Source organism: Neoarius graeffei, chromosome 19, assembly GCF_027579695.1.
Source record: "Neoarius graeffei isolate fNeoGra1 chromosome 19, fNeoGra1.pri, whole genome shotgun sequence".
NCBI lineage: Eukaryota > Metazoa > Chordata > Actinopteri > Siluriformes > Ariidae > Neoarius > Neoarius graeffei.
In genome coordinates this window covers 53646550-53671597 of record NC_083587.1, presented here as the reverse complement: position 1 = coordinate 53671597, position 25048 = coordinate 53646550, and the positions used below count along the sequence as shown (strand labels likewise).

The 25048-nt window shown below is 43.3% G+C and overlaps 1 protein-coding gene across 1 annotated transcript in view; it reads right to left on the bottom strand.

Annotated features, from left to right (window-relative positions):
- Positions 1-25048, bottom strand: part of spire1b (spire-type actin nucleation factor 1b) — an 80169-nt gene that overhangs the window by 25879 nt on the left and 29242 nt on the right. The window contains exons 3-5 of the mRNA XM_060900303.1: positions 22819-23052; positions 16922-17047; positions 757-831 (exon numbers count right to left, since the gene is read on the bottom strand). Of these exons, the coding sequence (XP_060756286.1) occupies positions 757-831; positions 16922-17047; positions 22819-23052 (435 nt within the window). The remainder of the gene's footprint in view (positions 1-756; positions 832-16921; positions 17048-22818; positions 23053-25048) is intronic.

The window sequence follows — 25048 nt, the reverse complement described above, 5'->3', positions numbered from 1 at the left end:
CTCCAGGCACATGCGCAGTCTCTCTCGTGCTCCCTCGCGCACTCCGTTATACAGTTTCCGCCCCAGCTCCTGGTTTATGAAACGAGCAAATGCTCCCGCCAGCCCGAGCGCTGCAACAGCTGATGATGACGTAGACAACCCACAGCCAAGCACCAGTGATGCCAGCGGTCACTAAATTTTGTATTTTGCTATGTTTTACATTTGTATTTTGGTACGTTTCAAACTAAAATGTTTTCTATTTTTCACACCTGTATTTCGTATTTTTTGTTTTGCACATATTAAACAAATTGTACTGTACGCAGTGTAGTATGCAGTGTTGGACTTAAACCAAATAATGAGCCAAGGTAATGAAATAAGAAAATGTTGATAAAATAAGACTTTAAGATGATTACAATATCATTACACATCACAATATACTTACGTTCATTTAACATAGGCCGACTTACGACCAGATCGGTTTACGACCGGTCAGTCATAACCAAACGCAGTCGTAAGTCGACGACAACCTGTACTGTATAAGTGTAGTGTAGTGCACTGTGTAGCCAGTGAAACATCATTTGAGATTTAACCACAAACAGGACAAGTCCAATAAGTGCATGGTGTAGGTTCTATTCACATGTAATATCAGTTTTAGAACAGGTATTTCCTCGACGACGTGCATTTATTTGAGCGTCGTCTTTGAAACACAAAGAGATGCTGCTGAAGCTCATCCTAGGATTCTGTTTTTAAAAAGAGATTTCGTGCTGATTCACTCACCCAGTCTGCGTTCTGGAGCTCATTCAGGTCTCTGGCTGAGTCGGCAGTCGTGTTGCCTTCCATCTTCCGCAGGTTCTGACCAATCACAGGCAAAAGAATAGATTTTTACACCTCTGACATCACCACCAGAGACAGCATTCTACAGTACCAGACAAAAGTTTGGACACACCTTCTAATTCAATGTTTTTTTCATTATTTTTATTAAATAAAAGTCACTTCCGGTCTTAAAGTAATGATGGATGCTGTTTTTCCTTACTTAGTCAAGCGATTCTTGACGTAATATGGGTTACTGCATTTGTGGTGTTGAATAGGGCTATTTATTACCTCCATCAAGGAGGTTATGTTTTCGGTAGCGTTGGTTTGTTTGTTTGTTGGTTTGTCTGTTAGCAACATTACGGAAAAAGTAATGAACGGATTGCTCTGAAATTTTTTCCAGAGGTGTGACTGGGCACAAGTAACAATCCGTTAAATGTTGGCGGTGATCCGGATCACCTTCTGGATCCCGGATTTTTTTAAAGGATTCATTTTTCCCCATTGAAATGAATGGGCGCGCGACGCAAAAAACAGATTTTTCCTTCTGTAGGCCAAACCGTAAGGTGTAAAGTCATGAAACTTGGTACACTGATAGAGGAGTGGACCCTGATTGATTTCATCAAGTTTCATGTTGGTACGTCTCACGCTCTAGCGCCACCAACTGATCAAAATCTTACATGCGTTCATGCACGTAACTTTTGATCCATATGTCTGATTTTCATAATTCTGGTGCCGTCGGAATCCTTGGAGCTAGACGATTCCAACGCACCCTATGACGTCATTCTCCGCCTAATTAGATTTTCCGCCATTTTGGATTTTGTCCAAAGTGAAGGTAGAGTGACCTTGGCTGCATGTTTTGTCCGATCATCACGAAACTTGGCACACATGATCTCCAGTCCATGCCTAATGAATGATATTCGTTTCGCTCTCATACGTCGAAACGTTCGGCCGTAGCAGCCAAATGGCGAAGCCACCAAACAGGAAGTGAGCTCATATCATGGAAACGCTTTGATGTATCAAGACCATATTTAGTGGCATGACTTTGGACACCAGCCAAACTACCCTCATCAAATATGGTGTCATTTGGCCTTTAGGGGTCGTCACAATTAGCAAAAACGTATTTTGGCTCATATCTCAGAAATGCTTTGACGTATCAAGACCATATTTGTTGAGATGACTTTCGGCACCAGTTCATGTACCCTCATCAAATTTGGTGTTATTTGGCCACTAGAGGGCGCCACAATGAGCAAAAATGTGTTTTGGGTCATATCTCTTTATGGATTTAGAATTACATCTAAATTTTCATGTTAGTGATGCTCTGGGATGTCCCTGTAAAGAACCTTGCCAGCCTGTCATCTCCGTATGAGAATCCATCTTGTGTCTTGGCCAAACTTTCGCGTGTTGACACAAAATTTGGCGTGCGGCCGCCTCTCTTGCCGGGTCGCCATGGCGGCGCACCTGAGCAAGCACACTTTCGCATTTTCTCCGGAAATGCATTCTAGTTATTATTATTACCGCCGCCAAGGAGGTTATGTTTTCGGTAGTGTTGGTTGGTTGGTTGGTTTGTTTGTTGGTTTGTCTGTTAGCAACATTACAGAAAAAGTAATGAACGGATTGCTCTGAAATTTTTTCCAGTGGTGTGACTGGGCACAAGTAACAGTCCATTAAATTTTGGCGGTGGTCCGGATCACCTTCTGCATCCCGGATTTTTTTAAAGAATACTTGGTGGAGGTCTGCGCTCTCCGAGTGCTTTTCTAGTTATTTACTATTTGATCTCAAACGCATTAAGAAGGCAAGAAACTCGTCTGCTAATTAACTTTTGACGAGGCATGCCTGTTAATTGAAAAACATTCTGGGTGACGACCTCATGAAGCTGGTTAAAATGATGCCAATAGTGTGCAAAGCGTCATCAAGGTAAACGGTGGATACTGTGAATAAAATATGAAAAATTGTTTTTTTTAAACACTTTTTTGTTTACCACATAATTCTGTATATGTTCCATGTGTTATTTCATACTTTTAATGTCTTCAGTATTGTCCTACAATGTAGAAAATACAAAATACAGAAAAACCTATGAAGGATACAAACCTATGAAGGGTGTACAAACTTCTGACCGGAACTGTATAAGTGTCAGTTCAATTAAGTCAGGCTCAGTAAAGGAGGCGTGGCCTCAGTGACGATCATTCTGAGTGAAAGAAGCATGGCTCCTGTGCTCATCATTTCCAGTGAAGGAGGCGTGGCCACTATTTCTGTCACTCCCAGCAAAGGAGGCGTGGTCTCTGTGTCTGCCAGTCCCAGTGAAGGTGTGGCCTTGGTGTTTGTTCGTACCAGTGCTTTCTTTGTGCTTAAATTCAAACAGTTTTGCACAATATTGCAGTGCATTGGATCACAATGTATCAAATTAAAAGCAGACGTAAAGTATATTCTATTAAATCAATGGTTGCTTTAAATCCACCTTTCTTAATGATCATGCACTATATTATATGGACACGAGTGTTTTACTGAGAAATACACCACTCGTGTTTTTCATAAGAGCTCCATCCAGGACATGAAGAACCAAAACCGTGACATAAATCTCGATATGTCACTTGTGATGAAATCGATGAACTGTTTTGATAAATGTGGGGCGGCATGGTGGTGTAGTGGTTAGCACTGTCGCCTCACAGCAAGAAGGTCCGGGTTCGAGCCCCGTGGCCGCCGAGGGCCTTTCTGTGTGGAGTTTGCATGTTCTCCCCGTGTCCGCGTGGGTTTCCTCCGGGTGCTCCGGTTTCCCCCACAGTCCAAAGACATGCAGGTTAGGTTAACTGGTGACTCTAAATTGACCGTAGGTGTGAATGTGAGTGTGAATGGTTGTCTGTGTCTATGTGTCAGCCCTGTGATGACCTGGCGACTTGTCCAGGGTGTACCCCGCCTTTCGCCCGTAGTCAGCTGGAATAGGCTCCAGCTTGCCTGCGACCCTGTAGAACAGGATAAAGTGGCTAGAGATGATGAGATGAGATGAGAATGTGTCGATATAATAAAAAGAAAATCACACGTTGACTTGAAGATATGAAGTTTATCTTCTCATGTTGAAAAAGTTTCATTTTTCATACGAAATGCATCGCGGATCTGGGGGACATATTTAAATAATATTGGCTGGTGTTGAGTGGGATATCAGATACAGTGGTGCTGGGTGAACCCTTTAGAATTTTCTATATTTCTGCATGAATATGACCTAAAACATCATCAGATTTTCACACAAGTCCTAAAAGTAGATAAAGAGAACCCAGTTAAACAAATGAGACAAAAATATTATACTTGGTCATTTATTTATTGAGGAAAATGATCCAATATTACATATCTGTGAGTGGCAAAAGTACGTGAACCTTTGCTTTCAGTATCTGGTGTGACCCCCTTGTGCAGCAACAACTGCAACTAAACGTTTCTGGTAACTGTTGATCAGTCCTGCACACCGGCTTGGAGGAATTTTAGCCCGTTCCTCCGTACAGAACAGCTTCAACTCTGGGATGTTGGTGGGTTTCCTCACATGAACTGCTCACTTCAGGTCCTTCCACAACATTTCGATTGGATTAAGGTCAGGACTTTGACTTGGCCATTCCAAAACATTCACTTTATTCTTCTTTAACCATTCTTTGGTAGAACGACTTGTGTGCTTAGGGTCATCGTCTTGCTGCATGACCCACCTTCTCTTGAGATTCAGTTCATGGACAGATGTCCTGACATTTTCCTTTAGAATTCGCTGGTATAATTCAGAATTCATTGTTCCATCAATGATGGCAAGCCGTCCTGGCCCAGATGCAGCAAAACAGGCCCAAACCATGATACTACCACCACCATGTTTCACAGATGGAATAAGGTTCTTATGCTGGAATCCAGTGTTTTCCTTTCTTCAAACATAAGGCTTCTCATTTAAACCAAAAAGTTCTATTTTGGTCTCATCCGTCCACAAAACATTTTTCCAATAGCCTTCTGGCTTGTCCATGTGATCTTTAGCAAACTGCAGATGAGCAGCAATGTTCTTTTTGGAGAGCAGTGGCTTTCTCCTTGCAACCCTGCCATGCACACCATTGTTGTTCAGTGTTCTCCTGATGGTGGACTCATGAACATTAACATTAGCCAATGTGAGAGAGGCCTTCAGTTGCTTAGAAGTTACCCTGGGGTCTTTTGTGACCTTGCCGACTATTACACGCCTTGCTCTTGGAGTGATCTTTGTTGGTCGACCACTCCTGGGGAGGGTAACAATGGTCTTGAATTTCCTCCATTTGTACACAATCTGTCTGACTGTGGATTCCACAGTCCAAACTCTTTAGAGATGGTTTTGTAACCTTTTACAGCCTGATGAGCATCAACAGCACTTTTTCTGAGGTCCTTAGAAATCTCCTTTGTTCATGCCATGATACACTTCCACAAACATGTGTTGTGAAGATCAGACTTTGATAGATCCCTGTTCTTTAAATAAAACAGGGTGCCCACTCACACCTGATTGTCATCCCATTGATTGAAAACACCTGTGTGGCAGCAGGGGTGTGGCCAAGCAGCAGTCTGTGAATGGAGGGTGGGGTTGGGGAAGGTAAGTGGCTAAGTCATTCCACCTGCTGTCAATTAATATGTGCATGTGTGTGTGTGTGTGTGTGTTAGTTACAGGGACGGAGCATAAAAAGAGGGGGAGAGCAGAGAAAAGAGGCTCCCGACCAGAATGCATGTGTGTGCGCACGCGTGTGTGGGAGTGAGGCTGAAAAGATATATAGCTCTTGAAAAACAAACATTTGTAAGAACTTCAGGTCCCACCTGCCATGCTTCTGTGCTCTACCCACATCAGGGATTTGTTATAGTGGTGCCGAAACCCGGGAGGGGGGTGGAGACAAGAGAAACAAGGAGAGGCGCCTTCGCCTCGTCCACCTGTCGTAGGAACCGCCGCCAGATGGTCCTCCGCCAACTCGATGGCTCGCTGGAGCAACGCCGGGCGGTAACACTGGACCCATTCTGTCATTCCTTCCGGAAGCTGAGAGATGAACTGTTCTAGTGCCACCAGGTTGAAGATCCTGTTGATGTCACAGTCTTCCGCCCTCAGCCACCGCCGGCAGGCGTCCCGGAGTTGTTGGCCAAATGCGAACGGTCGGCCGACCTCCTCCAGTGTCAGTTTCCGGAACCGCTGGTGATGTTGCTCCGGGGAGCGGCCAACCCGCTGCAAAATGGCTCTCTTGAGGTCGGTGTAGTTCAGCTGGCTGTTGGCAGGGAGCTGCTGCGCCGCGAGCTGCGCCTTGCCTGTCAAGAGTGGGAGGAGGCAAGCCGCGCGCTGCTCGATTGGCCACCCCCACACTTGGGCCACTTGCTCAAAGGGAGCGATGAAGGCTTCAGGCCCGTCATGCGGGCCCATCTTCGTGAGGGTGACGTGCGGGGAGTCCAAGGTGGTAATGTTGGATGCCCCTGCTGACGCCAGCAGATGCCAGAATGCCTGGCAATCTTCCCGCTGGGCCAGCATCAAGGCTTCAAAGCCTTGTTCCTGGTCCTTCCGGAGGGTGGTCAGCACTTGATGCTGGTTCTGCTGGACAGCAGCGAGGGCATGGATGAGCTCCATAATTGGCGAGGACTCCATGGGGTGGTTCCCTTCCGTACGTGATCCCAGGTTTCAGCACCACTGTAACAAATCCCTGATGCAGGTGGAGTACAGAAGCATGGCAGGCGGGACCCGAAGTTCTTACAAACTTATTTTTCAAGAGAAAGATATAGCTTTTCAGCCTCATTCCCCCACACGCATTCTGGTCAGGAGCCTCTTTTCTCTGATCTCCCCCTCCTTTTATGCTCCGTCCCTGTAACAAACACACAAACACACACACACACAAATTGACAGCAGGTGGAATGTCTTAGCCACTTACCTTCCCCGACCCAGCCCTCTATTCACAGACTGCTGCTTGGCCACGCCCCCGCCACCACAACCTGACTAATTTCACCTTCAAATTAACTGCTAATCCTAGAGGTTCACATACTTTTGCCACTCACAGATATGTAATATTGGATCATTTTCCTCAAGAAATAAATGACCAAGTATAATATTTTGTCTCATTTGTTTAACTGGGTTCTCTTTATCTACTTTTAGGACTTGTGTGAAAATCTGATTATGTTTTGGGTCATATTTATGCAGAAATATAGAAAATTCTAAAGGGTTCACAAACTTTCAAGCACCACTGTATATTCCATTCAGCTAGCATGATATTGAACGAGTCGAAGATGAGTAGCTGAATGGAATAGATCTGATATACCATGAAAAAAAGACAGCCAATGTTGTTATTATTATACATACACATTCCTTTCAGGTGTTCAACGCATCTTTCTTTTACAAAATTCTCTCAAAAGCTTCTGTATTTAACGAAGCAAACCTGGCGGCCATGTTTGTTTACAAATTGTCACAGTCGCTCGCTAATGCAGAAGTTTTACGTCTCTGACGTGTGACGTCATGTTGTCTTGACAACCATGCAATATCATAAACCATATTCAACGCTCATTCTCCATTGGGTAGAGTGATATAATACACGTAGGATAAGCGATATGCGAACAATATTGCATGCTATTGAACCAAATGAATGAAACCCGCTAGAAGGGAATAGAACACGTTTTTATTCCATTGAAAATGTGTCCCGTATGGATAACATTTCCCAATATTTCACTCCGATGACATCACTCCCAGTGTATTCCTGCTGACTAGACACGCGTTGTCAAAATGGCGAACTTGCGTATTTTTTTGTGGATGTGTCCATACAGTATAAAGAACATTACAGGGTGTAGCAAAGATGTGAAGTTTATCTTCTTGTATTGAAAATATTTTCACTCATTCGCTTTTGCTCACTCGTGAATATGTTTACCACTCCAAGATAAACTTCATATTATCGTGCAGCCGTGTTATATCGTCTGTATATTGTCTCGGAGGGAGAGATAAACACATCTTGTTCAAAATACAGAATGTTTAATAGATACATGTTATTTACCAGCTGGGAGGTCCGTATCGTGAAATACCGTGACCGAGGTCTTGAAAGTACTGAGCGAGGCCCTCTGGGCCGAGGTCACGGTATTTCACCATATGGACCGACCTTAAGCTGGTAAATATATTTATTTTTTTCTTTACCAAATTCTAACAGAAAACAAGAGTGCCCGAAAGGGAAAACCGAGGCGAGCCGCCATTTTGAATCCTCATTCACGGCTGTAATGCAAATTGCTTCCTCCTCGGTATACAAGTGCACTTCCATGGCAGGAAAAAAACTACATTTTGCCGCCTATGTAGTCCCCTATTTATACAAAACTGAGTCATTCAGGATTCAGCCATGTTTTTGCTCGACCAAAGTTATACAGTATTATGACCTTTATATTGCATAAATAAAGCCATTTGGGGGCAGCATGGTAGTGTAGTGGTTAGCGCTGTCGCCTCACAGCAAGAAGGTCCGGGTTCGAGCCCCGTGGCCGGCGAGGGCCTTTCTGTGCGGAGTTTGCATGTTCTCCCCATGTCCGCGTGGGTTTCCTCCGGGTGCTCCGGTTTCCCCCACAGTCCAAAGACATGCAGGTTAGGTTAACTGGTGACTCTAAATTGACCGTAGGTGTGAGTGTGAATGGTTGTCTGTGTCTGTGTGTCAGCCCTGTGATGATCTGGCGACTTGTCCAGGGTGTACCCCGCCTTTCGCCCGTAGTCAGCTGGGATAGGCTCCAGCTTGCCTGCGACCCTGTAGAACAGGATAAAGCGGCTACAGATGATGAGATGAGATGAGAATGTATCAGGATAACATGGTCCAAAATGGGCCTCATTAACTAATGAGATCAAACTGTTAGCAAGTTAGAGGTTTTTAGCTTTCTCCTGAAATGTTTTCTTTTATTTCTTCTTCGTCAGGGTAGTAAAACTTGCTTTCGCTGTGAACACTGTCGTTATCGTTATCCATGCTGTAAAATTAATGCTATTTTGAATCCTCATTCACGGCTGTAATGCAAATTGCTTCCTCCTCAGTATACAAGTGCACTTCCATGGCAGGAAAAAAAACTACATTTTGCCACCTATGTAGTCCCCTATTTATACAAAATTGAGTCATTCAGGATTCAGCCATGTTTTTTGCTCGGCGTTAGCAAGTTAGAGGTTTTTAGCTTTCTCCTGAAATGTTTTATTTTATTTCTTCTTCCTCAGGGTAGTAAAACTCGCTTTCGCTGTGAACACTGTCGTTATCGCTATCCATGCTGTAAAATTAATGCTATTCTCCTGAGAAATGCTCACAAAAATTAAGATTTTTGATAATCATAAATAAATCTTATTAAAAAAAGATAAATGTTGACAAAAAAATGGCTCGCCAGTGTGAGGGAAATTTAGTGGATGAACATTCCTATTCTCTGTTTTTCTGTGTGTTGAGCTCAAGTGGCCTAATATACTGAGAAAGATGTTTTTTCCAATGTTGTAATCGCTTTTCTGTGGCCTTGGTGGTAATGAGCAGGGTGCTTGAGTTCGTCCTAACTACGCATCTTCTCATGATGTAACCACCTTTCCTGACCTCAGTGGTGATAAGCAGGGAGCTTGAGCTCTCTCTAACTTGCATCTGCCTCCACATACCAAAGCATGCCAGGTGCACTCATTAGCAAAGCTTCATAGAAAATCTTGAGCCAATCACGTGAAGACACAAGCAGTGAGCGAATGCTTTCAGAGTATAATAGATAACATTCCTAAAACACAACTCCGAGTGCGCATACTCTCGGCATCATCAGAAGTGGTGTCTTCTTCTATTCTTCTCTTTCCTTTCCTATTTTATATATCTGTTATATGATCTACTATAATAAATAACTGAAAAGACGACTGCTAAGCGTTCTGAAGCGTTTATTGAAAATTTCCATTACACCAGCCAATCAGAGCGCAGGATTTGGACTGCGAAAAAAATAAAAGGCAATATTTTCAAAAAAAATTTTGATGCTTCTACAAATACTTCTCAGATTTGTTTTTATCCACTGTTCGTTTTTCGACTGAACACGATGTAAAGGTTTTGGTGGCACTGGTTCTGTTTGGAGCCTCTGGTAGCTTCCATAATAAAGGTAGAATTCAGAGCAGCTTTTTTTTTTTTAGAGTGGGCTTTTTCTTCAGACGCAAAACAAAAGCCTGTAACAATAAACCCTTGTGGGAACAGACAGAACTGCCTTTAAAAGACAAAACATGAGGGAGGAGAGGGACATCTCATCTTACACACACATGCACGCACGCACAAACCCAGACTGGTAACCCAGGACAGTATTGCTGGTGTAGTGTGGTCCATGAGGAAATCCGAAGATCCTTAGCACTGTTTACAGAAGAAACAGCTTAGCTATATGCACATTTTCAATCTTAGCTGAAAGCTCATACATATTTTATCTAGTTTGAATGATGTACACAATGCTTTCATTACAGTTAACTGAAATCTAATTCATATAAATAAATGAACTTAAAGGTGCCCTTCCACCAAAAACGTTTAATACTGGCTCTTTTTGAAATACCATAGTTCACTCAGAGTTGCATATGCATGCTGCATGTGAAAATGTAATTCTGCTCCCATTCCCTGTATTAGCTTATGAAAGAAAATAGTCGGAAAAACAAGCGGATCTGAAAAAGCCCTACGAACTTGCATCACTTCGAAAATTAGTATTCATGGCCTCGCCCACCTTGGCTTGCGACCGCCCATGGGAAGAAAGCGCGAGGAGAGAGACGTAATTCGCCCCGAGGCACGGCGCGGTGCTCCGCATCAGTTTCGTTTCTAACGGTGGCTCCAGCCCGACTTTGCATGCTCATAACTCGGGCAGGGGAGGTCCCAGCCTCCCCAGACTTGGCAGCCAGCGGCCTCTGCCCTCTCCCGAACGAAAGAGTGCTCCCTGGGCGGGCTAGCTCCGCGCCTCGGGACGTAATTCACCTAACCCTAGGTCCCAGCCTCCCCAGACTTGGCAGCCAGCGACCCCTGCCCTCTCCCAAACGAACCAGCGCTGCCAGGGCCTGTCAGCTCCCAGCCAGGGGACGTTATTCCCCCCACACCCCCCGAGGCGAGCTCCGCTCCGTGCCTCGTGCCTTGATGAGAGCTGCTGCCGCAGGGAGTAGTCAATTAAATAAATGAATGAATGAATGACTCCCTCCCAGTCACACACACACCAAGCGTTCTGGTTGGGGAGAGAGCTCCCTTCCTCTGCTCTCCTTCTCCTTTTATAGGGCACGGTTACTGGGGAAGACACACAAACACGTTAATTCCCGTCAGGTACAGTGATTCTGCCACTTACCTTCCCTGACTCCGCCCTCCATTCACAGACCGCCGCTCGGCCACGCCCCCGCTGCCACATCTACATTGTTATTGGTCAAAACATAGATGTCGAGACCATAATAGCCAATCAAAACAGTTTTTACAAAGACACCCACATCCGCTTGTTCTGACCCACTGGAGGTAGCGTCACAGTGCTGTTAGCCAATCAGAGGTAGCACGTTTACATGTCATGAATATTAATGAGTAAGAGCTGAAATCCTGTCGTTCTCCCGCCACCCACTCCTCCACCAAACTATAGCAGCCTGAAACAGGAGAACCACAGCATTTCTTTCACCAAAACCAGCTCACAGGGCATTCGTTCATACTAGAGACCACCGCACAATTAATGAAAAAACGATGCAAGGAGACCTTTAAGCTGTTTAAGCGCTGCCATTTAAAGTGCTGTTTGTTTGAAAGCTAAAACTGGTGACATAATGATGATTCATTGCTGTCGATGTATCCCAGTGTGCAAATTTACTTGATTCACGCTCTCCTTTGTGTGTGTTGCAGTTGTACATCATTTCATAAACACAAACAAGCAATTATAATAGAAGGCCATGAGATATAGGGGTCCTTCTGGAATTCGGGGTGTGTTTCGCATCTCCAAGATAAACCTTTTGTTCTTTTCCACAAAATAAATCTTTAATGAGTCAGTTTTGAACAATAATGCAAATTATGACAAATTTTCACCAATAGCAGTGCTGGATGTACATTTTAGACCCAATTTATCCATAAAACATTAACTAAATGACTCCTGATTCATCCATTCAACTTGAATAAACATGAAGTGATTCAGTCTAACTATCTGTTTTTGGGGGCTTATTCTATTAACTGTTATAAAACCAATTGCATAGAAAGTCTATTTTCTGTATTATGTGAAATTTCAGTCATAAAAAATATTTTTTTTTTATCCATCCCAATGTTCTTGTCAACTCTGTTATAAAACCACATAAGATCCACAAAGACTTTTAATAATACGCATGACACCTGCACCGAGAGACGTCACTTCCTCTGGCGGGAAACTTCAGAAAGGCAGTGAGGTACGTTCCGTTTCTTCTCTCATTAATTTGAACAAAATGTTGAGGATTTTACACCATCGGTAGATTAATTATTCATCAAATCTGTTATTGTGATATTGATGTGATTATTTTCAAAACAATAATACGATCAAAACCCATAAAATTCTGTTTTCACACATGCCAAGCGGTCGCTAGTTTGAGGTTACAGGGTACCCCCAGGATTGTTAAACCAAAATTTAAGACTTAAGACTTTTTTAATGCCATTTCAAGTGAAATTTAATACCTTTGTCGCACTCATTAGGGAAGAATAAATCATATTGAGCACCAGATTAAACCTCAAATAATTACTATTTACGAGTGTTTGAAATAACAAAATTACATTTATTAAAATAATCAATCAGAATTCATTCTACTCACACCCCCTGGACACCATGCAGAGGAGAGCACCCCCATGTAAGTCCAGACAATCACCCCTCATACACACACGCCAGAGAAGCATTCAAAAGACAAAAAGAATAGTATAGCTATAATAGTATAGTATAGCTACCTGCTTCTGAATTGTGGATGCAAACGAAATATGTTTACCACTTTTCATGTGAGAATCCAGAGCTGTAAGCCCCATTGTCCCTAGTTGAAAGGTTTTTTTACACAAAGTGCATAATGCCTCACAGTCATTATTTGGAACCCCCTTAACCCAGGCGTATTTAGGCCCCGGTCACACCGCCCGAACTTTGCTGGAGCGTTCCTGGAGCAGTGAAAAAAATTCATCACCGCTCGTAACCGTTCACCACCGTTTAACAAAAGTTGGCCCCCGTTAAAGCAACGCCGTATACGCTCGGCCACCGCTGATGTTTCTCGAGGGGCCCTCCTACCGCTCTGAAAGTTTTGAGCTGCACAAAATATTGCGAGCGGTGAGGAGGGGGCAATTTTCCGCCCCGGCAAAGTTCACCCCCGCTCCACCAACGCCCAGTCAAAGTTTGGCACCGCTAGACGCAAGTTCGTGGACGCTTGGGTCCGCTAGGCCAACGCAGAAATCTTGAACGCTGGACCACCGCTGCTTCGCCAGCATTGCCCGGGCGGCGATTAAACGTTGCACAAACTTCGGTGGAGCGGTTGTAAGCGTTTTACGAGCGGACACGGGGTTGCTGGAACGGTGTCGGGCGTTGAAGCAGCTATCCATGGCGGCGATGAACTTTGGTTTGGCATTGGTATAGAGGTGTCGGAGCGGGACCAGAATTTGGCTATAAATACGGGGAGAAATGGACCAGGAGCTCATTTGGAATCGAGCTGCCGTTGAGTTCAGACCTCATCTATATTGAATTTGCTCAAAGTTACAGTAAAACTGTATCACCATGGATGCTGAGAGACTTGCTATGATTGGTGCTAAACCAACTTTATACCCCCGCCGAGCCAAAGCCCGCATGCGCAGAACGCCGCTATACCAACGCTCGCGTCACCACTAAACCAACGCTAAAGCAACGCCGGCTTCAGCGGTGCACCGCTAAGCCAACGCCCGTGTTTTCGAATTTTTTTCCCATTTTGTGCGCGGTGACGAGCGTTGTCGAAATTCGGCCCCCCCTCCCTACCGTTCAAGGAACGCTCCAGCAAAGTTCGGGCGGTGTGACCGGGGCCTTAGGGTCGAGCGGCCACTTCGGGTTGAATCTGCACTTCCCCATGCTCTCTCCCCCTCACCCTCTCTGCTCTATGCGCCTGCTGCTCTCGTTTCGTGTGAACCCTTTACGGCGCGACGTGAATTTCCCGCTGTTTGCGTGTGAACGCCAGGGCAGCGCAAAACATTTTAGATTTTGCTTCATTTTCATCACAGAGAATTTAATCTAGGTTACGCAACGATGTTAGACTTTCTTTGGAAAATTAAGACCTCCGTGGAAAAAATTAAGACTTTCAAGATGAAATTTAATACTTTTAAGGCCTTAATTCTGGAAAATGAAATTCAATACTTTAATACTTTTAAGACTCCGCGGGTACCCTGGGTTAGCATGTGGAGTTAAGACACAAAGTGGTAGAAAATGTCAACTTGGTTATCGTCAGTTCTGTTAAAGGAGAACTGAAGTCATTTTTAAACTTGCTTTATTTCTTAATTAACGTGTTATTCAATTACGTTTTCGGTTTTAGTAACCTTATATCGTGACTCGTATTGGCAAGTAATTGCAATTAAATATTATACTTATCAGCCTGTTTGGTTTTTAGCCATGTTGAATTTAGTTTGTTTGGTCCACGGCAGGCGTCGCTTATCCGCGCGATCTTCACGAGACTCGTGCAAGACTTTGAAAGTGTCAGCCAGGGGTCAGTGCTGCCATTTTGAAAACTGTTTTCCAAACGAAATATTGCACAAAAACGAGTTTAAATGACGATTACTGCCTGCTTTTTTCAAACTTTCCTGATTACTATCAAAACAAACAAAACTTCTGGCTTGATTACATCAGCATTCGAAAGAGGGCGCGCGTGTCTTTTGACAACGTTGGCAGATGTCGGTCACTTTGATTTCCGCCATACGTTTTACTTCCGGCTTAAGATGTCTCGCACAGGTCTCAACGAATCTCATTTACGGCCATTGCTTTGACATATGGACTGATTATATTATACAGCATATTTCAAACACTCAACTTGCTATAGCAGTGACAAAATGGCTATCAAAAATGCATTCCGATATTTAATAAAATGAGAGAAGTAGAATTTTGATGATAAAAAAATTTAATGGGTTGCCCAGTTTAACGACAACAGAGTTGACGATGACTAACAGAGTCAACACTTGAAATGTACCTGCAATTACAGAATGGCCCCTCCTTGAATCGCTACCTTAACTTGGTGGAGGGGTTTGAGTGCCTCAGGGATTCTAGGAGCTATGTTGTTGGGGCACTTGCCCCTGGCAGGGTCTCCCAAGACAAACAGGTCCTAGATGAGAGGTCAGATGAAGAGCGGTTCAAAAAGGACCCTTATGAAAGAACAAACAGGTATCCGAGAACCCTCGCCCGGACCAGGGATACTGGGGCCCCACCCTGGAGCCAGGCCCGGAGGAGGGGCTCGTCAGTGAACGCCTGGTGGTCGGGCCTATATCCGTGGGGCCCGGCCGGGCCCAGCCCGAATGAGCAACACGTTACCACTCTCCTGTGGACCCAACACCTGCAGGAGGTGCCGTAAGGGTCCGGTGCACTGTGGATCGGGTAGCAGCCAAAGGCGGAAGCCCTGACGTACTGATCCCCAGCTGACAAAACTGGCTTTTGGGACATGGAATGTCACCTCTCTGGTGGGAAAGGAGCCTGAGCTTGTGCGTGAGGTTGAGTGGTACCGACTAGATATGGTTGGGCTCACCTCAATGCATAGCTTGGGCTCTTGAACCAATTTCCTGGAGAGGGGTTGGACTCTCAAATAACAATATGCTCTTTCAAAATTGATTAAATGAACATATCAGATGCTTGTGCATTATACACAATATGGCCAAAAGTATGAGGGCACCTAACCAGAACACTCATATGTGCTTGTTGAGCATCCTGTTCCAGATTTAGTCCTCCTTTACTGTTATAATAATCTCCATGTTTCTGGGAAGGCTTTCTACTGGATATTGGAACAAGTTTGGGCCCCTTAGCTCCAATGAAAGGTAACTGTAATGTTACAGCATGCAAAGACGTTCTATACAAAATTTGTGGTACAGTTTGGAGAGCCACCACATATGCTTGGGATGGTCAGGTGTCCACAGACTTGCAGCAGTAAAGCAATTTTTATCAGCTGCTCCATTTTGGCCAATTTGGTACATTAGGTTAATTAGCATTATTCTGTCCACATTCACTGGATATGAGCAATCACACGCTCTGATTGGCTACTCTACTACTAGGATATCAACTCGTATACCATGAGTAGAGAAAAACGAAATGGCAGAGCGTGTTACTGAGCCAACTGAGGACGAAATAAAAACTCTACTCGAAAACAAATCCCCCCAAAAAATACTATATATGGAATGAAAGTATTTGATGATAAGAACGTATCTTTCTTTATTTTATCAAGAATGATTATTATAGCATTTTTCACAAATTGCTAAAAGCTATTCTATGGGGGCGTCGTGGCTCAGGTGGATAAGGCGCCATACCATAAATCCAGGGACCCGGGTTCGATTCCGACCCGAGGTCATTTCCTGATCACTCCCCATCTCTCTCTCCCACTCATTTCCTGTCTCTCCACTGGCCTATCCAATAAAGGTGAAAAAAGCCCCAAAAAAAATCTTTAAAAAAAAAAGCTATTCTATACCTCAGCAAAACAGCGCTTTTTGCAAAAAAAGCACTACTAAAGTCAATTCGCGCAGCTATCGTTAGGTGTTTAAGATGTCCGCCTAAGCGGAAATGATTTTGTTGGACGTTTTGTATAAAGTTTTTGTTTATCGAATTTACAAAAAATCAAAATCAAAATGCTGTTTCTCAAAATCCAGTGAATGTGGATAGAATAAAACAGTTATTCCACTCAATCTTGTCGTACGTGGCTTACAGCCAACTCAGTGCCAAGCACCTCTTCAGCTATCAGCTCATGTACGACTCGATTTTGTGGAATAACTGTTAATTACTCTAGCTTTATACTTAAAATTAGCCTTTCTTCATGATCACCTATCAGAGAATCCACCAGATTAGTCAAATATGTAAAAAAGTACATCATTAAATGACACGTGTTGTCTCAGCCATGCTTCTGATCCCTTTCCCACAGTTCTCTCTACCTGTACAAGAAAGCCACACCTCCGAGATCATCATCGTGTAACCGTCACTGATTTGACTCTTCGTGTCATTTAAAGCTTTGAGTGCAATGCGCTGATCAGAAATAGTTCAAATGGCTCCTCACCTCTTTTGCACTCCGTATTTTTTCCAGAAATGTCCGCAGTTCCATGGTTTCAGCATAGAGTGCGCGACAGACGGCCCGGTAGTGATCAGGGGCATCAGCGGGGCTCGGGAGGTGCATTGTGCACAGCTACGGAACAACAATTAGCAAAACATTATTACTGTACATCGTTATTACTTTAAAGAAATATAAACTAAAAAAAAAAAGTCAACTTTGAACATCATTGTAATTAATCCTGTGCATCACTAAAAATGAAATCTAGTTCAAATTAACAAGTCAAGTTTATTTGTATAGCGTTTTTAAGAACAGACATTGTCATTAAGCAGCTTTACAGAAAATTAAAGACTTTGAAACAGACTCCCTGTCTGGGAATCGAACCCTAGTCTTCTGCGTGACAGGTAGAGATACTGTCTGCTATACTAACAAGGAAAACCTGTAATGCTGGACAACAGTTGAAACTTGGAAAATAATTAAACTTTCTTTAGATGTACACTACCGTTCAAAAGTTTGGGGTGACTTTGAAATGTCCTTATTTTTGAAAGAAAAGCACTGTTCTTTTCAATGAAGATCACTTTAAACTAATCAGAAATCCACTCTATACATTGCTAATGTGGTAAATGACTCTTCTAGCTGCAAATGTCTGGTTTTTGGTGCAATATCTCCATAGGTGTATAGAGGCCCATTTCCAGCAACTCTCACTCCAGTGTTCTAATGGTACAATGTGTTTGCTCATTGCCTCAGAAGGCTAATGGATGATTAGAAAACCCTTGTACAATCATGTTAGCACAGCTGAAAACAGTTGAGCTCTTTAGAGAAGCTATAAAACTGACCTTCCTTTGAGCAGATTGAGTTTCTGGAGCATCACATTTGTGGGGTCGATTAAATGCTCAAAATGGCCAGAAAAATGTTTTGACTATATTTTCTATTACAACTTCTCATCTGATCTCATTATCTCTAGCCGCTTTATCCTTCTACAGGGTCGCAGGCAAGCTGGAGCCTATCCCAGCTGACTATGGGTGAAAGGCGGGGTACACCCTGGACAAGTCGCCAGGTCATCACAGGGCTGACACATAGACAACCATTCACACTCACGGTCAATTTAGAGTCACCAGTCAACCTAACCTGCATGTCTTTGGACTGTGGGGGAAACCGGAGCACCCGGAGGAAACCCACGCGGACACGGGGAGAACATGCAAACTCCACACAGAAAGGCCCTCGCCGGCCCCGGGGCTCGAACCCAGGACCTTCTTGCTGTGAGGCGACAGCGCTAACCACTACACCACCATGCCGCCCCTATTACAACTTATGGTGGTAAATAAAAGTGTGACTTTTCATGGAAAACACAAAATTGTCTGGGTGACCCCAAACTTTTGAACGGTAGTGTATTAAATTTTTTAAAAAATATATGTTTAAATTTAAACATGGTCCTCCCACAATGACTAATTTGTTTGCTACTACAGGTATAGCTAACGTTGCACACTACAGGATTTCCACTCTGCTACATATACATACAAAAAAATAAATTTTCTCCTGGAATCAGAAATCAAGTCAAGTTTATTTGTATAGCGCTTTTAACAAAAGACATTGTCGCAAAGCAGCTTTAACCTCCTAAGGCCCAAGCTGTTTTTTTTACATGCATTTTTTATTTCTCTTTGCTATTTGGGCTTATTAGAACCTGATTAGAATAAAAACTAAGCATCATCTTTTGATAAGATGTACTTTTAGAGAAAAAGTATGTCCACATATGTGGATTCTTGTTCCGAATTTCCATAAAGTGCTGTCCACGCATGTGACCGCTAAGCCCTAGGAGGTTAAAGAAAATTAAAGACTTTAAACATGAGCTAATTTTATTCCTAATCTATCCCCAATGAGCAAGCCTGTGGTGACGGTGGCAAGGAAAAACTCCCTCAGACGACAAGAGGAAAAAACCTCGAGAGGAACAAGACTCAATAGGGAACCCATCCTCATTTGGATGATAACGGACAATGTGATTATAAATAACTTGCTTCTATAACGTGTCCTATAGAGTCACAAAATATACAGTGGTGCTTGAAAGTTTGTGAACCCTTTAGAATGTTCTATATTTCTGCATAAATATGACCTAAAACATCGTCGGATTAAGACGAAACAAATGAGACAAAAATATTATACTCGGTCATTTATTTCTTGAGGAAAATTATCCAATATTACATATCTGTGAGTGGCAAAAGTATGTGAACCTCTAGGATTAGCAGTTAATTTGAAGGTGAAATTAGAGTCAGGTGTTTTCAATCAATGGGATGACAATCAGGTGTGAGTGGGCACCCTGTTTTATTTAAAGAACAGGGATCTATCAAAGCCTGATCTACACAACACATGTTTGTGGAAGTGCATCATGGCACGAACAAAGGAGATTTCTGAGGAGCTCAAAAAAAACGCTGTTGATGCTCATCAGGCTGGAAAAGGTGACAAAAGCATCTCTAAAGAGTTTGAACTCCACCAGACAGATTGTGTACAAGTGGAGGAAATTCAAGACCATTGTTACCCTCCCCAGGAGTGGTCGACCAACAAAGATCACTCCAAGAGCAAGGCGTGTAATAGTCGGCGAGGTCACAAAGGACCCCAGGGTAACTTCTAAGCAACTGAAGACCTCTCTCACATTGGCTAATGTTAATGCTCATGAGTCCACCATCAGGAGAACACTGAACAACAAATGGTGTGCATGGCAGGGTTGCAAGGAGAAAGCCACTGCTCTCCAAAAAGAACATTGCTGCTTGGCTGCAGTTTGCTAAAGATCACGTGGACAAGCCAGAAGGCTATTGGAAAGATGTTTTGTGGACGGATGAGTCCAAAATAGAACTTTTTGGTTTAAATGAGAAGCATTATGTTTGAAGAAAGGAAAACACTGCATTCCAGCATAAGAACCTTATCCCATCTGTGAAACACGATGGTGGTAGTATCATGGTTTGGGCCTGTTTTGCTGCATCTGGGCCAGGATGGCTTGCCATCATTGATGGAACAATGAATTCTGAATTATACCAGCGAATTCTAAAGGAAAATGTCAGGACATCTGTCCATGAACTGAATCTCAAGAGAAGGTGGGTTATGCAGCAAGACAACGACCCTAAGCACACAAGTCGTTCTACCAAAGAATGGTTAAAGAAGAATAAAGGTAATGTTTTGGAATGGCCAAGTCAAAGTCCTGACCTTAATCCAAATGAAATGTTGTGGAAGGACCCGAAGCGAGCAGTTCATGCGAGGAAACCCACCAACATCCCAGAGTTGAAGCTGTTCTGTATGGAGGAACGGGCTAAAATTCCTCCAAGCCGGTGTGCAGGACTGATCAACAGTTACCGGAAACGTTCAGTTGCAGTTATTGCTGCACAAGGGGGTCACACCAGATACTGAAAGCAAAGGTTCACATACTTTTGCCACTCACAGATATGTAATATTGGATCATTTTCCTCAATAAATAAATGACCAAGTATAATATTTTTGTCTCATTTGTTTAACTGGGTTCTCTTTATCTACTTTTCGGACTTGTGTGAAAATCTGATGATGTTTTAGGTCATATTTATGCAGAAATATAGAAAATTCTAAAGGGTTCGCAAACTTTCAAGCACCACTGTAACTGTGAAACCAGGAAATTCATTATAGTTTTAACATCAAGTCTGTTTTGTTGAAGTTATAACAAGAAGTTAATTGACGGAAACTTGAGTGCAAAACTGTTCATGACAACTGCAGTCCGACGGTTAGCAAGTTGACTGTAGTCCTCAGGCATAAAAGCATTACTGTAAGTGTCCAGAGCATCTTCCAAGTGCGACTTTTGACTGTCCATATGGGGCCGTCCTTCACAGGAGCAACGTGATGAGACTCCAGCCAGATGTAGAGCATCAGGATGGAAATGTATTTTGAAGACTACAACAGTGGTTCATTCCATTATTTCAAAGCTAGGACTCTTGGCGAAAGGACATTCCAAGCACCCAGAAGTTCAGGACTTGCACTGGCATTCATTTGGTAGAACTAAACAGACGGCTTTTATGAGTTACTCTCTGCTTGATCTTGGCTGCTGATCAGCCAGTTTTCTCACTCTATCAGCAAAACAGCATTGCACCAAGCAACCACGCAGTTTGCTTACTGACAATTCGAGGGACCTGATCAATCCCTGCAGTACTGGACAGTACACTCAGTAGGCTCAGCAGATTGTATAAATGAAGCCAGAAACTTGTAAAATGCTCAACTAGCCGAAATATTCACACATTGATTTGCGTGCTGTCAATTTTATATTCCCAGGGAATCTGAACAAAAACAAATTATTATTATTAGGGGGCGGCACACTGGTGTAGTGGTTAGGGCTGTCACCTCACAGCAAGAAGGCCCGGGTTCGAGCCCCGTGGCCGGCGAGGGCCTTTCTGTGTGGAGTTTGCATGTTCTCCCCGTGTCCGCGTGGGTTTCCTCTGGGTGCTCCGGTTTCCCCCACAGTCCAAAGACATGCAGGTTAGGTTAACTGGTGACTCTAAATTGACCGTAGGTGTGAATGTGAGTGTGAATGGTTGTCTGTGTCTATGTGTCAGCCCTGTGATGACCTGGCGACTTGTCCAGGGTGTACCCCGCCTTTCGCCCGTAGTCAGCTGGGATAGGCTCCAGCTTGCCTGCGACCCTGTAGAAGGATAAAGCGGCTAGAGATAATGAGATGAGATTGGATACATCATGCCTTTTCAGCGGGTAAAATGGAACAGATATTGCGTAACTTAAGACCCTTAATTCTGATTGGCCAATCACAGCGTTCGATAGTGTGTCATTAATGACTAGGCAGCGTAACATTCCAGAAGATTTTGCTACCCTACCGTCATATAAAGATGTCCCCACTTTACAAACCTTAAAGGAACAGTCCACCGTACTTCCATAATGAAATATGCTCTTATCTGAATTGAGACGAGCTGCTCCGTACCTATCCGAGCTTTGCGCGACCTCCCAGTCAGTCAGACGCAGTCAGACGCGCTGTCACTCCTGTTAGCAATGTAGCTAGGCTCAGCATGGCCAATGGTATTTTTTGGGGCTGTAGTTAGATGCGACCAAACTCTTCCGCGTTTTTCCTGTTTACATAGGTTTATATGACCAGTGACATGAAACAAGTTCAGTTACACAAATTGAAACGTAGCGATTTTCTATGCTATGGAAAGTCCGCACTATAATGACAGGCGTACTAATACCTTCTGCGCGCTTCGGCAGCGCATTGATATCTGAGCTCCGTATCAATGCGCTGCCGAAGCGCGCAGAAGGTGTTAGTACGCCTGCCATTATAGTGCGGACTTTCCATAGCATAGAAAATCGCTACGTTTCAATTTGTGTAACTGAACTTGTTTCATATCACTGGTCAAATAAACCTATGTAAACAGGAAAAACGCGGAAGAGTTTGGTCGCATCTAACTACAGCCCCAAAAAATACCATTGGCCATGCTGAGCCTAGCTACATTGCTAACAGGAGTGACAGCGCGTCTGACTGACTGGGAGGTCGTGCAAAGCTTGGAGAGGTACGGAGCAGCTCGTCTCAATTCAGATAAGAGCATATTTCATTATGGAAGTACGGTGGACTGTTCCTTTAAGATTAATGCTAATCAAGCTAGTCTATTGTTATGTTGCTTTGCTAATCCTCGACATGTTTTTTTCTTAGCCAAAGCTTGTATCCTGTTGTAAAATCTTCACTACTAGTTAAATAGAAAGTGCATATGAATCTGTACATAATGAAAAGGAAACAAACCACAAAAATTTCCAAGTTGAATAATGAAAATGACCACTTGTGACCTTAGGATTATGAGGGGACGAGAACGAGAGCATGTTTAACCAGTATTGCGATGCTCTCCCAATGAATACGTATTAAAGCTTTAAGATTTATTCATAAACAGGACACGGGCCATTACCTTAAGAACATCCCGGTAGCGGCGAATCCCACTGCTCTGGCTGAGCTCTTCATCTTCTTCGTCCTCGGTGGCTTCGTAGCCTTCGTCAGGGCAGGGGTCAGGGGTCAGTTCGGTCATGTTGGTCATGAGGTCAATAAGCTGCTCGAGAGGTGGGCTGAGTTCTCTCTCCTCGTGCTCCTTCAGGCCATAGTCCAGAGCTTTGTAGATCATGATGCCCAGAGACTCTATTACATTCTACACACACACACACACACACACACACACAGTTTTCTCAGGGCCGCATTGAAACCACCAGTTACACTACATTCACATAATTATCTCCTACCTGCATTAAGTTCCCATTGATGTGCAAAAAAAAAAAAAAACACCTTAGTGCTGTTATCTTGTCATATGAAACATAGATTTAAATGTCTATAGGGACATTATGATGAAAAATAAACCTTGGCAGGAAGTAGCAGACATGAGTGAGTGTACGTCGCTAGTACAGCTATTTGTTTATCTGCCAATGAAGAGATTAAGCCGAGCATGACAACCGGTGAACCAGTGACATCTTTCTGTTTTAACCAGCATTAACTTTTTTTCAACAGTGTGTGCTACAGTAGCTCTTCTGTGGGACTGGACCGTATGGGCTAGCCTTCGTGCTCCATGTGAATCAATGAGCCTTTGACAATCATGACCCTGTCGTCGGTTCCCCGGTTCTCCTTCGTTGGATCGCTTTTGGTAAATACTCAGGCCTTTCAATTTCAATTACATAATTTGGGCCACACCCTGTATTTCTGAATTTGGGCTTTTCCCGTCGTGATGCAGGGTAATTTGGGCTTTTCTGCGTGCGCAAAGTGCTGTTTTCCCAGCGCTCCGTGTTTAAACCTGCTGCTGCTTTTTTAGCTACAAAGTTATGAATAAATAAAGAAATCTATGAATGTTATTTTTACCTTTATTGCAAAATGTCTACAGCATTAATCTGTTTTGATGTACATGTACATGACAAAAATAATTAGAATACAGTTAGTATTTAAAAGATGCGTTGGGGCCCGAGGAGAGCCTGGAGGAAAGGAACCTGTGAATGAAAAAGCAAGTTCTGCACTGTTGCCATCAAAGAGACAAACCTGTAGCAGACCTGCGACACAAAAGGTTTTCAGTCACGTCACAAGAATCGGCAGCGCAATCCACAGCATGTAGTCGGGTAAAAGATCGTAGTTTAAATGAAAGGCCAGTGTCTGAGACTATCATCAACAAGAGGACCAAGCTCCAAGTCAGTCAGTGCGTTTACATGCACATAGAGAAAATCGTATTTCTGCCGTTGCTCGACTGAAATCGAAGTTCTAAATGCCATGGAAATACCTTAGCTCGGCTGAAATCGAACCGAACTTGATTTCTCGTAATCGAGCTACACGACCTAGATTATGCGATTGTAGCCGAGCTACTTAGTGCATGTAAACCCTATCGAGCCACGTAGTCGAGCTACTTACTTCAGCACTGCCCCTTCCGGAAGTGACGAGTGACAAGACCACAAGCGGGAAACACAACAGCCTCGGTCGGCATGACAACGAATCATGACAACGGCATGAATCTTTTCTTTTTGTGGCATTGTTTGCACTGTTAAAATTTAGCTCACTTACTGTATCACCAAATACATCTGTACAGCTGTTGCATAGCTGTGAATTGTGTACATAAACAAGTCATTGTATTTGTGTGTGTGTGTGTGTGTGTGTGTGTGTGTGTGTGTGTATATATATATATATATATATATATATATATATATATATATATGTCCAACATCTGAAGAATGTCAATAAAAACAAAACAATTGAACTTTTTGTGTGTTTATTAAGACATAAGTTAAATTGTAAGCAAAAAAAAATATTTTTTTGTAAGCAAAAAATGGACTTTAGAAAAATATACAATTGTGCAAAATAAGTTGTCTTACAAAACAGTGGTCTGCGCAGGACAGTTTGTAGTCATACAGTCTGTTAGAGCAAGCCTAACAGCTTGAACACGGAACTTGTGAACACGGAACTGCCAGTGTTGCCAGATTGGGCAGTTTTAAGTGCATTTTGGCGGATTTGAACATGTTTTGGGCTGGAAAACGTCAGCAGTATCTGGCAACACTGCTGATAACTTTGTTTATACTCTTGAATAGCTCTTCTTCATGATGACAACCGGAAGTGTACCAACACAATGGAGCGTGTAGTGCCACCTGTGGCTCGGGTGCACAATGTACCTCACACAA